General features: G+C 41.5%; 1 protein-coding gene across 1 annotated transcript in view; it reads right to left on the bottom strand.

Annotated features, from left to right (window-relative positions):
- dnajc10 (DnaJ (Hsp40) homolog, subfamily C, member 10) overlaps nt 1-12,623 on the bottom strand; it is a 50,640-nt gene continuing 38,017 nt past the window's right edge. The window contains exons 13-27 of the mRNA XM_032529532.1: nt 12,303-12,392; nt 12,079-12,189; nt 11,607-11,721; nt 10,812-10,939; nt 8,812-8,928; nt 8,605-8,706; nt 7,680-7,740; nt 6,543-6,637; nt 4,902-5,035; nt 4,377-4,430; nt 3,810-3,957; nt 2,974-3,096; nt 1,932-2,039; nt 316-659; nt 1-148 (exon numbers count right to left, since the gene is read on the bottom strand). Of these exons, the coding sequence (XP_032385423.1) occupies nt 648-659; nt 1,932-2,039; nt 2,974-3,096; nt 3,810-3,957; nt 4,377-4,430; nt 4,902-5,035; nt 6,543-6,637; nt 7,680-7,740; nt 8,605-8,706; nt 8,812-8,928; nt 10,812-10,939; nt 11,607-11,721; nt 12,079-12,189; nt 12,303-12,392 (1,398 nt within the window). The 3' untranslated portion in view covers nt 1-148; nt 316-647. The remainder of the gene's footprint in view (nt 149-315; nt 660-1,931; nt 2,040-2,973; nt 3,097-3,809; nt 3,958-4,376; nt 4,431-4,901; nt 5,036-6,542; nt 6,638-7,679; nt 7,741-8,604; nt 8,707-8,811; nt 8,929-10,811; nt 10,940-11,606; nt 11,722-12,078; nt 12,190-12,302; nt 12,393-12,623) is intronic.

Here is a 12,623-nt window from a genome sequence, read left to right on the forward strand (position 1 = left end):
TAAAGCTGATGTGACTGTCAAAACATACTGTTTATTTCCAACAGTTACTACATGAATAAAATACAATACTGTGTCAACATTGGGCTCTGTGTGTGTGTGTGTGTGTGTGTGTGTGTGTGTGTGTGTGTGTGTGTGTGTGTGTGTGTGTCTGTGTGTGTAACTTTGGGTTCAAAAGTGGTTGCAATCTTAACGTTTGAGCAAAATAGAAATTTCAAACACTTCATTTCCTTCTTCTGTAAGAATTTGTGCCGTTCCTGCATCAGGTTATGGTGCAAATGTATTTAATTCTACACCCCCGTCCTCCCCGTAACTTACGTGTGTGTGTGTGTGTGTGTGTGTGTGTGTGTGTGTGTGTGTGTGTGTGTCTCAGTAACATGTCCAGTGTCTCACAGTTTTACTTCATAGAGTAAATACAAACAATGGAGACGTAATAAAAAAACAGCTAAAAATCAAGGCCAAAAGTGTTCAGTACGTTCCACACAGCAGGTCCGTCCATCCGTCCATCCGTCCGTCCGTCCGTCCGTCTCTGTTGTTCTTCTTAAGGAGTGTTGACTGACTGATCGTTGTGCCGGACCAATCAAATCCACCTCTGTCCCTCCCTGACCAATCAGATTGCAGGTCATTCTCTTAGCAGCACCCGAAGATCGTCAGAGCTCATCCTGCAGGGAGAAAACACTTATGTCATGCAATAAAAAGCAAATTAATTATTTAAAAATCATAATGTGATTTTCTGGATTTGTGATTTAGATTCTGTCTCTCACAGTTGAAGTGTAAATTACAGACCTCTACATGCTTTGGAAGTAAGAAAAACCTGCAAATTGGCAGTGTATCAAATACTTGTTCTCCCCACTGAAGATGTATTATAGCAATGGAAAGGATGGATATATTTCCACACATGGAAACAAAAATGTAAATATTGTTAGAGGTTAAGTAAAAAAAAACATGTTTTGAGTCACTGTAGATTCCTGCAAAGATATGAAATTGTTGTACAGTGGTGCTCAAAAGTTTACATACACATGCTTAAGTTGACTAAAAAGAGGAATAAAAAAATCATGTTTTGGAAATTTATTTTAATACCTAAATTAAAAAATGAGGTAAAATCCAACCTTTAAGGACACCAATTTTCTTTGTGAATGAATAACGTATTGTAAATAAATAAATGTTCTTATTTAAAATACAGGGGTCATAAGTATACATACCCCTATGTTAAATTCCCATAGAGGCAGGCAGATTTTTATTATTAAAGGCCAGTTATTTCCTGGATTCAGGATATTATGCATCCTGATAAAGTTCCCTTGGCCTTTAGAATTAAAATAGCCCCACATCCTCACATACTCTTCACCATGCTTAGAGATAGGCATGGGATACTTTCTATAAAATCATCTCTCAATGCAAATCAAACCAGGTATTAGTCTAACTGAAATAAAACCATGCCTATCTCTAAGCATGGTGAAGAGTATGTGAGGATGTGGGGCTATTTTAATTCTAAAGGCCAAGGGAACTTTATCAGGATGCATAATATCCTGAATCCAGGAAATAACTGGCCTTTAATAATAAAAATCTGCCTGCCTCTATGGGAATTTAACATAGGGGTATGTATACTTATGACCCCTGTATTTTAAATAAGAACATTTATTTATTTACAATACGTTATTCATTCACAAAGAAAATTGGTGTCCTTAAAGGTTGGATTTTACCTCATTTTTTAATTTAGGTATTAAAATAAATTTCCAAAACATGATTTTTTTATTCCTCTTTTTAGTCAACTTAAGCATGTGTATGTAAACTTTTGAGCACCACTGTATGTAGTATTGAAATTGAATTGGGATGGTGATTGCCAGTATGAGTGTCAAATGCTGTACAGGTGACACGTGTGTGGACAGAGAAGCGATTGTCTGTTTATCCTAATCTTGAGGTGAACAGCGACCTACCTTCCGTTTGCTGTGTAACCGCGGCGACAGCTGTTGTAGTCGCTGTCTGACGATGTCGGCGATCACGTCAGCGTCCCGGCTATTGACGTGTTCTCCGCTGTGTTCATGCTGTCAACACACACAAACACATGGCTTTAAAATGTAGTTTGAAAAACACGTTAAATAATCAGATAGGCTACAAGAACAACAACTAGTGTGTAGAACCAACTTAAAATGTATTCATAGATAGATAGATAGATAGATGTAAGTAAAACCTATGTTAGTGCAAGTTTAGTGCAGTATTGTGATGAGTTAGTACAGTAGAAATAGAATTTAGATGGATATATTTTTAGCCAATTTCTACTTTTATTTATTTATTATTTTAAGGCATGCGTCACACAGCCCTTCACTGCTGTGCAGCAGAGAGCCACGAACTTAGCCCAAAAAAAAAAAAAAAACTAGCCAATGGAGAAGTCTGCTGGTCCAGTCTCCAGAGGCTGGTTTTAGGACGTAAGAGACATCTCCTGTTCCAACAGCCAATAGAGAAGTCAGCTGGTAAAGTCAGCTTTAAACTGTAGAAATAAATGATCCATAATCCATTTTATTTTTATGTTACAAACAGCTGGTAGACTTTTAAATCTCGCCTCAACAGCGCCAGAAAGCCTGTTAACGTTATACGGTGGAGCGAGATCATAAAACGTGTTTTCACCAATTCATCACTAGAAATGCAACTGTAACTATTACTCATGTTACCCACATTCATATTTTGACAAAACAAATTATATATGCAGCTACAAAAAAGCCTCAATGTTTTAAGTTAGAACGGAAGTACAAAGAAGCGTTGCTTTGGAGATGATACACCGTCTGGTCTCATCTCATAAGTGTGAAGTGGCAGGCTTTAGGACGCTGCAGACCGGCTCGTTGCGAGACGTTTTCATCTGGTTGTGAATCTTTGGTCTGAACTGGGCTTTATGGAACGCTGTCTCTAACGTCCTGGTTAGTTCTCTAAAAAAAAGTGAGGTTAGGACAGCTGAAGCCTTTTATTTCTGCGTGTCTGTCTCACCCTCCGTGTCCCCAGGTACGGGTAGAATCTGACTGTTGGGTAGGCGGTGATTCCCGCCGATTGACAGGTCTGATGATGAGCCTGACAGTCCACTTTCCCCGCTCGAACTTCCCCTTTAAGAGTCTGTCAATCAAACAGAGAACATCTTTAGGTTTCCTGTCACAGCCCGTAGCTGCTAGAAGAGTTGGTCTCGTTTGTCTGTTGCTTCGTAGAAAAACCACAGAACAGACGCAAGTTTAACACTCCCGTTGTCTTCGGGTCAATTTTGACCCTTTTGTTTCTATTTCACAAGTTTGGGTTTCTTTCAAACTAATTTTCCCAAAAAAGTAACATAGATGACAAGTAACAAGTAACAACAACGTTCCTCACACGTTGAAAAACTGAATAAATAAATAAATAATCAGTCCACTACTTTCATTGAATTTGGGTGTTTGTCAATTTCAGAGAAAAAATCAGAGAAAAAAGGAGGAGAAAAATCAATTGGTAAAAGAACTTTAGAAAAGTGAAAAATGTCAATAAAAGTGACTAAAAATGTGAACAAAAGTGACAAAAATGTGAAAAGATGTTGAAAAAAAGTAACCAAAATGCAAAAAAAAGTGACACATGTAAATAAAGTGATTGAAATGTGAACAAATGCCAAATAAAAGTGGCAAAAATGTGAAAAGATGTCAAAAAAGTAACAAAAATGCTCAGAAAAAGTAAACAAATGTTGAAAAAGTGACAAAATCATCGGGGGGGCACAAAAGGGTCGAAAAAGACAACCAAAGGTCAGCGGGAAGACAACACGAGGGTTAAAAAGACAAAAATTATTTAGAGAAAGAAAAGAGGTGTCTCACCCGAGCCAGGGTTTCAAACTCCGGGGCAAAGTGTTGACAGGGTCCACACCACGGAGCGTAGAAATCCAGAACCCAGTGATCCTGGCCCGACAGAACCAGAGACCTGAAGGACTCTGGAGTCAGGTCCACCGACGCTCTGGGTAAAGAGCTGCACACAAACAAAACAACCCAATCAGAAAAGGGTTTACTGCCACAATACGGTACACTTGTGTGGAGAACACGTCAGCGTCCCGGCTATTGACGTGTTCTCCGCTGTGTTCATGCTGTCCACACACACGCACGCACGCACGCACGCACGCACGCACGCACGCACGCACGTTTTATTTTTGCAAGTTTGTGGCTGCACTGTGGCCTCTCTATGTAAGTACCTGCCTGGCTTGACAAATAAAATAGAGGAGATGGCAAAGGATCGCTGCTCCGCGCCTGATCGCAACTGGTATGAACAGACAGATTACTAAAATAGCTCTGCTTCGGTGCTTCTGTGCGCGGTGTGTTTTGGCTGTAACTGTTACATAAGAAAAATGACACGAGAAAAGACAAGAGAATTGTGAACGAAAAGTTTCTCACCTCAGTGCCCATGATCTCAGTGAGTGGGCATCCCTGTTCCAGCCATTATAACTCCTGAGGACACACACGGACACACACGAACACACACACGGACACACACCCCCAATAAGCCAAAAATGTTCTGTCACAGCAGGTTGAATTGTATAAAAATGTATTAATTTCTCTAATTTTCTTCTAATTTCAGGCTTCTCACAGGACCATTAACTTAAGTCCGGGCAACTTAACCCGGACCCGGCGCATACCTGGTGTTTTTTAATACAATACCTAATGAAGTGTAACTTTTGATCAATACATTGTTAGTAACGTTGACTATACACAAAAATGTCAAAAAAGCAACAAAAAAGTTGCAAAAACCTTTGCAAAAGTGAAATAAACATTGAAAAAATGTGGGAAAACAGCAAAAATGCGACAAAAACTTCCTTTCACGACATGAAGCTAAGAATACTGCTGAACTTTTAATATTATTTGGATTGTGTACAGAAAGTAAAATTAAATAAATAAAGTATTTCCAAGTGCGGTACATACATGAAGCGATCTGACTGTCGGGTGTTGCCGGGGTACAGGCGGATTTCAGGGTACGCCCTCACGTTCTGACCCTGACAGAACGACTGAAACCGCTGACAGTCGACGGAGCCCACCAGGATCTGACCTGACAGCAGCTGGGGGGGGAGAAACAGAAAGACACTCTCAGGTTGGACAAGTTACACTCCTTCACGTCTGCTCCACCAATCAGGGTGGCTCGGAAGTAGAGTGGTCGCCCTTTAACCACAAGACTGGTGAACCCCTAGGTTGAACCCTGGATGCTATATTAATACCTGTCCACTTCATCCAAATACTATTATGTTGATAAATGCAGTAATTCAATTCCACTACATTGTACTGTGTGTAGGAGTGTGAAAAGAGGGTATTAAAAGTGCAGTAGGTAAGAATTATAAGACTAACTTTCTGTCGTATTCGCTGAAAATGAGTAGAACTGCATGAAGCAGGTTATTTAAAAAAAAATCAATAAAAAACAACAACAATAAAGCCTCTGGCTCAACCTACAGCCTGTAGTAAGATTAGCAAAAATCCAACGCTTCCTGTTAAGATGCACCAATCAGGGCCGTGGAGGTGAGGGAGGGTCTAACTGCGTGTCAATCACTGCTCATTCATTCTCCCTTGTGGGGGGAGGGCTTACGAGACCGTTTTGGGCTTATGTGGAAAGGAGGGATGGACTGAGAAGTTGATAATGTTCAAATTTTTTGGCTAACCCCGAATTTCCACAGAATGCGTAACGCTGCGGATCGTTTACGCTGCGTAACGGCTCCGTGCTCCGCCATCCGTCAAAACCCACCAGGTCCGGATTTGTTGCGGGGCGGCTGCGGCCGAGACTGACAGCTGAAGTCTCGAGGACCCACGAGATCTCACAAATTCACGTAGAATAGAACCACAAAACCAACAACAGTTTGTCTCCATCCAGAGATGGAGAGGGGGAACAACTCTGTTTTCAAGGTGTAGTGCAGGGAAATATGATCCGCCGTGAGCACGCTCTATTTTATTTTGAAAATTAGCCGGATGTTTTATTCTTTTTCTGTGCTCAACTTCCTGTCCCGTCTGCAGTGTGCTGAACTGCTGTGGATCTCTCTGCGTATCTGCCTCGGGACGCAGCCGCTCCACAGTCAGTGGAAATACACACACTGACTTTAATGGAAACCTATTGACTCGGCATCCTGTGGAAATTGGGGGTAATTCCTGGATCTACGGCACCTTTAATAAAGTTACCTCAACCTTTAATGTGACAAATAACGTTTTGTTTTTGTTTTAAGAGTAACAAACGGTTTGCTAAATTATTTCCGGCTGAGGTCTTCGTCAAACAAAACCGCAGGAGCACAGCGTTCTGCTAGACTGGACGCCCGTGCTTAGTTGAAGCATTTTGGCAGTGTCAGTTCATCATGTGACAGCCTGTATTTTCAAATATGCAAAACAACAACTTGCAGGTGTTGGTACAGAGCTTTAAATATGATTGCCTCTGTATTTCTCTGCGTGATGTTAAACAGGTTTTTTTGCAAATGACCCGGAGCCAAACAGTTTTGCTCTGGGCTGGTTTTCTGTGCACAGCCCAGGGTGTTTCAGTATGTATGTGTATGTATGGATGTATGTATTGAGAAAAAAAAACGTGTGTTGTACCCTGGCCATGCGTCTCCATTCTGGAAGCAGAGCCTGACAGGGACCGCACCACGGAGCGTAGAAATCCACCGCCCAGATCTGCCCCTCAGCTCGACCTGAAACAACCCATCCGGAGACAAGCAGAAGAGAAGAGAAGCTTTTAGTAAATTTAATGGATGCTCTCGCTGTTTTTCACTTCCTGTCTGGCTTTCTAAACCATAGACAGTGAAAGAAATGGACACCGCGCCGCCATATATACTTCGACGTAGACCAGTGAGGTCCCTTTTCCGGTGATGCTGAGCGTCACTGCGCAGCCTCCAACTGAGCTTGAAGAGATGTGACGTGAGCAACCTGTCTGAAAGTTGTAAGTCTTCTGGTAGCTGTGCAAGAGAAATCTCAATCATTTCCAATCAGCAGAGACGGAGAGCGTAACTATATGTTAGGAGATAACATAGACACAGGCTAATGACAGCTAACTAACATGCTAGTTAACATTAGTAATTAAACATACACAGCTGATGTAAGTCCAAACTGTCTTACTTTACGATAATTCCTCTACTGTGGGACAGTAAGTTGCTTGGTTATGACACAATCTTTAGCCTATTTTTACAAAAACGTCTGCTACGGAGCCATAATGTGAGCTACAAGGTAACAGAGCCTTTTATACATTGTTGTGTTTCTTTAGAAATAAACAACGGACAAATAGAGTCTTTAAACGCTTCAGATGTAAAGTTATTGGCTGTCAAAGTGAAGCCAAAATGAATGGCAGTCAATGGGATGCAAACAGAAGGTGATGGCTTGTTAGCCCAGAATCTCCCCATAGGAGGTACGTTTTCCGGATGCTCGCTTACCCCCTTGGTCTGAATGCCCCGCGGCTTGCATGAAAAACCTCTAAGTGTCTATCGCGTTATGTCGATGCCTTTGGCGATGTGTTTATTTATAACATATTGCAGCCCTAGTGCTAACAGAGGAAAACAGCCCAATGAAAACTGTTTAAATATAAACGATATGCAATATAAATTATACAAAATTACCCTACGATAGAGATTTTTGTTATGTTGAAAAAGGTGAGTGGAGGCGAGGCGAGTAGGTACCATGCAGTGGAAAAACACCATTAGTAAGTAGCAGCACTATCGGTTCCTGGGGGAACTAGTTTACCTTTAACTCTCTCGCTGAAGCTGGAAGGATCCAGGACCATCACGGACGGATTGACCAGATCCTGCAGAGACAAAAACAATGTGACAAAGATGTTCTTCACCTGGTGTTAGTGATGCAACCTTTTTTTTTTTTTGTGGAAACCATTTCTTGGGAAGGTGCCAGCAAAAAGCAATAGGAGTAGTGTGGATTATGTTGGATTGCACCGCATTCCCGTTGCCTGCGTCGGCCATGAGACGGTGCGGCGAAAACGCAGGTCTTTCCATTTATTGTGTTTGAGGGGAGTGTGTTTAGGGTGCAGCAGTGGGGGCCACAGAGGGGAGGACACACAAAAAACTGCAGCTGCCTGCGGCGTAAAAAAGTTGAGATCAATTCAACTTTTGGAGAAGTGCAACCCGGAGTCCTCGAGGTAGCCAATCATGTGAGCACGGATCAGACTTTGTCTGATGGGTTTGAGGCGGTGTGAGAACAGGAAACATCACTGCCTCTATCGCTGCCACAAGAAAGTTTTAACCCTCCTGTTGTCTTCGGGTCACATTTGACCCCTTTTTAAAAAGTTTCTATATCAGAAAGTTGAGTTTCTTTCAAACACGTTTTACAAAAAAGTAACGTGGATGGGACAAGTTACATAAATAATCAGTTCACTACTTTCATTGAATTTGGGAGGTTTTTTTGTCAATTTTATAGCATTTGGAGAAAAAATACTTGGCAAAAGAACTTTTAAAAAAGTGTAAAAAAATAAAAAATAAAGAGAAAAATGTCAATAGAAGTGACAAATGTATAAAAAACAAAACAAAGTTGGGTAAAAGCCCACGGAAATTTCAAATGGCTAAGAAAAAGTCGACAAACGAAAAAGTGACAAAATCATGTGGGGGGGGGCACAAAAGGGTCGAAAAAGACAACCATAACCTTGATAATGCAGCAGTACCTGTATGAACTCCAGGATGCCGTCAGCTGAATGCTGTCCTTCGTATTCGTGAACAGAGGAGCCGTTAAAGATCACTGTGGTGGGATAGGCCTGAATGTTATACTGAGAAACAGGGAGAAAGACACAATAAATGATCAGTCCCATCTGTGGTATATACCCGTCTCTTACTTGTAATTAATGGCGCAGTCCAGAGGTGTGTGCGCTCACCGTAGAGCAGAGGTTTTGGTGGATGGTACAGTCCAGAGTACCAAACTTCATCTGTCCGGCCAACTGGATTGAAGCTTTTCTCAGTTCAGGCAGCAAAGCGCGACACGGAGGACACCACTGCACACGTGAATCAAACATTTATTAAAATGAATATCTAAACCCCAAGAGTTGTTTTTTTAATGCATGTCCAGGTCTCTGTGACAGCCTGAATATACATAAAAACCCTCAAATACAAAGCTTCAGGTTCTCTCATTGAGCACTCATTTAGGATTGTTTGACCTAAAAACTAGAGTCCGACCGATATATCAGCGGGCCGATATTATCGGGCAATATTAGGCATTTCCCAATAGATCGGTATCAGCATTAACAATGGCCGATTTAAAAAAATAAAAATAGTTTTTTAAACATTCATTCATCCGAATCATCCATAATGACAAATATTTATCAGACCTTTAATATATTTTTATGTTCTTCTGTTCCGTTGTGACAATAAAACATTATCATTATTTTTAGTGAATACTAAATAGCTACAAATAACTAATGTTAAGGAAATCTTTTTATGTTTTGTTACGCGTTTCTGGATTTTTTAAAATAAATATATTTGTTTTTTTAAATATTCAAATATTCGTATCGGTCTTAAAAATCCTTTAGCGGTCAGGCTCTCCTAAAAACATCTATATCAGTTTAAGTTGACGCTTTATTTAGAATATTTTCAGCTTTGTCCAGACTCCTTTGACAAAAACAGACATTTTACCTCGCAGAACACGGGAGTTGCTGCTCTACCGCTGCCTCCATCAGTTAGTTAGGTCCTAACCCTTTAAATCACCACGGTCACAAAAACACAAACTAACTATCCGATGGAGGCAGCGGTGGAGCAGCAACCTCCGTGTTCTGTGAGGTAAATTATCTTTCTGTCAAAGGAGTCTGGTGGCTTTGATGAGAGAAGAGATAACAGCTTCAGTTCCCCGTCGTAAAGGGCTGAAGCAACGCAAAGCGCTGAGAATATTCTAAATACGGCATTCGCTTTTACTGATATAGTTGTGTTAAGGTGTCTCAAATGTCTCACACTGACTCTGGAGAAGCAGCTCATAAAACCATACAACAAACATGATTATTTCCTCCTGCGTCTGTCTCTCGATTGCTCTCTGTTTGTGTTGTAGGTGTAACACCATCACCTGCCCTGAAGGCAAACAGGGAGTCACACGGGCTGGGTCATCAAGCAGCCATGTGTGAAGTATAAAACTATCTGAGGTAATGACGTGGCATTTCCACCTGTATATTTATTAACCCTCGTGTTGTCCTCGGGTCAAATTGACCCGTTGTCCTATATCAATGTTCTTTTTAACTACCCAATTGTAATTATCCAAAATAACATGATTGATTCCACACAACGCTCTTTGGCAAGTACAAATCTCTACTTTCATTAGTTTTGGGGCGTCTTATTCCATTTTATAGCATTTGAAAAACAAATTGAAGTGGTTTTAAAATAGTATTGAGTAAAAGTTGACAAATTCCAGTCTGTGATTATCATATAATTTCCTATAAATTAGGTTTATTGACCATAAATTCCAAAAATAACTGGAAAACTAAAGTTAATAAGTTAGTGTTACGTAGTTTTGAAAACTTCAAAAAAAGTGAAAAAAATTGGGGGGGAAAAGCATAAAAAATGTTGGAAAAAGGGATACATTCTTTTTAAAAACATCAATAAAAAGTAAACAAAATTGTTGATTTTCAAATTTGACAAGACAACACAAGGGTTAAGTGCCATGTGAGTTTTTTGTCTGTGGATAAAAACCACACATTTACAACACACAAAGAAATATTTCTTCTGGGGTGTGCATTGATTCCTACTATGATCTGATGTTTATTTGTAAGGAACTAAAGGGGGGGCAGTTTAGTTTTGTCTGCTTGTCTACACTACTGAAAAGCCTGAAGACCTTAACAGAACCAAGCAGCATCAATGTAAAACGGTCTTCCGATGAATGTAATTTGCTACAAACCGGAGCGAAGAAGTCGACCAGCCAGGGCTCCTTTCTGTCCGAGGGGAAGTTGTCGGGTCTCAGAGTCGTCACGTGAGCACGAACGCTGTCCCTCGCAAAACCCACGATGTTGTACAACACGTCTTTACCTACAGACAGGACAGACACGGAGGTTATGGAAACAGAAAAGCACACCAGAGCAAAAAAAGATGAGTGTTATTAGTGAATCACCAGAACATTCAAATGGACTATTTTGCAAATTTATTATGATGTTAAAATCAATCAAAAATCAATCAAGAGAACTTTAGTTTTCCTGTCAGGAAACTTCGTTTGTGGTCAGGCACATTCAAACACAACATACAACAATACCTTGGCCTTTAATTGGGCAGAAAGTGCATAAAGGGCTGTTATCTTTTTGATTGCCCGTATGCCCAGAGCATTCACAGCAAGGTTGGCCTCTCAGGCTGCTGGTGTAAAACCAGAGAAGAAAACAACCGAGGGTGAATAAGAAGAAGGTGGTTTACACAAAGACGCCAAGAAAATGTCTAACGGGAGAGACGATGAGATTCAGGAACTTCTGTCTAAAATTGTCAGACAAATTACAAGGAACAGCAAGGGACTCGGTTGTTTATGGCCAAAGTTACGAACAGGCTCCTTGACTGCGGTTTAATCTGCATCTGCCTCCGTCACGCACCACCCAGGCCCGGACCCAGTGAGAACACATCTGACACAGACCATCTCCTGTTGTGTGCAACATGTGAGAAAGGGGAACTCCAGACTGCGGGTCCGAAGTTTATTTGAGTCGGTGGTACCAACCGTGGTGGATCTCAAAGTCGTGGATCCCCAGTCCTTTGAAGACAGCCACACAGGGATTATGGATGTAGAGCGACTGACACAACTCTGAGTCTGCTGTACAGTCGACTCTGCCGACCTGGAGAGACAGACAGACAGTTAGACTTACAGACAGAGAGACAGACAGACAGAGAGCGACGGACAGACAGACAGAGAGAGTGCTACAGACAGAGACAGAGAGCTACAGACAGACTGAGGGACAGAGAGCAACAGACAAACAGGCAGAGAGCGACAGACAAACACGCAGAGAGCTACAGACGGAGACAGAGAGCGACAGACAAGCAGAGAGCGACAGACAGACAGAGAGCAACAGACAGTCAGAAAGAGAAAGACCGAGAGACAAACAGCGACAGAAAGTGACACGTTATACAGACAGCGATAGAGATAGCGCCAGAAAGGGACGGACGGACAGACAGACAGACAGACAGACACGTACCTGTATGTGGTCGTTTCGGAGGAAAGCTTGTAGCTTCTTGTACTCGTTAGAGGCGGGGCTTCTGTCTCCAAACGTAAAACTCACCAACCAGCGATGATGGGCCAGCTTCCTCTGGGAACAGGAAGTTACAACAACATGTATATTTGAATATGAACTGTGGAGCGTTTGCGTGTTTCTGACAGCTGTGTGAGAGTGTGTGTGAGCGTGTGTGTGAGTGTGTGTACCTGGAAGCTGTCCCCGGTCAGCAGCTCCAGGTCGGGCAGATGGTCTATGACCCGATTGTAAATCTCTTTACTGTCCAGAGTATTCAGCCACTGGAACACAGGCATCACACACAGATCACTTCAGACTGAAAAATGGATTTTCCAAATCAAATCCTTATGATGATCTTAGTGATGGACTCAACATTTGAAACGTAGCATTTAAATGTTTTTCAGTTACAAGGTTGTTGTTAAGTAAATCTATCCCTGCCAGCAGTTTATAGTACCTGTATTGTTTTGCGACGGTCAGGGGATACTTGGCATAAAAAACCATTCAAATGGAGT

This window comes from Etheostoma spectabile, chromosome 11 (assembly GCF_008692095.1).
Source record: "Etheostoma spectabile isolate EspeVRDwgs_2016 chromosome 11, UIUC_Espe_1.0, whole genome shotgun sequence".
NCBI lineage: Eukaryota > Metazoa > Chordata > Actinopteri > Perciformes > Percidae > Etheostoma > Etheostoma spectabile.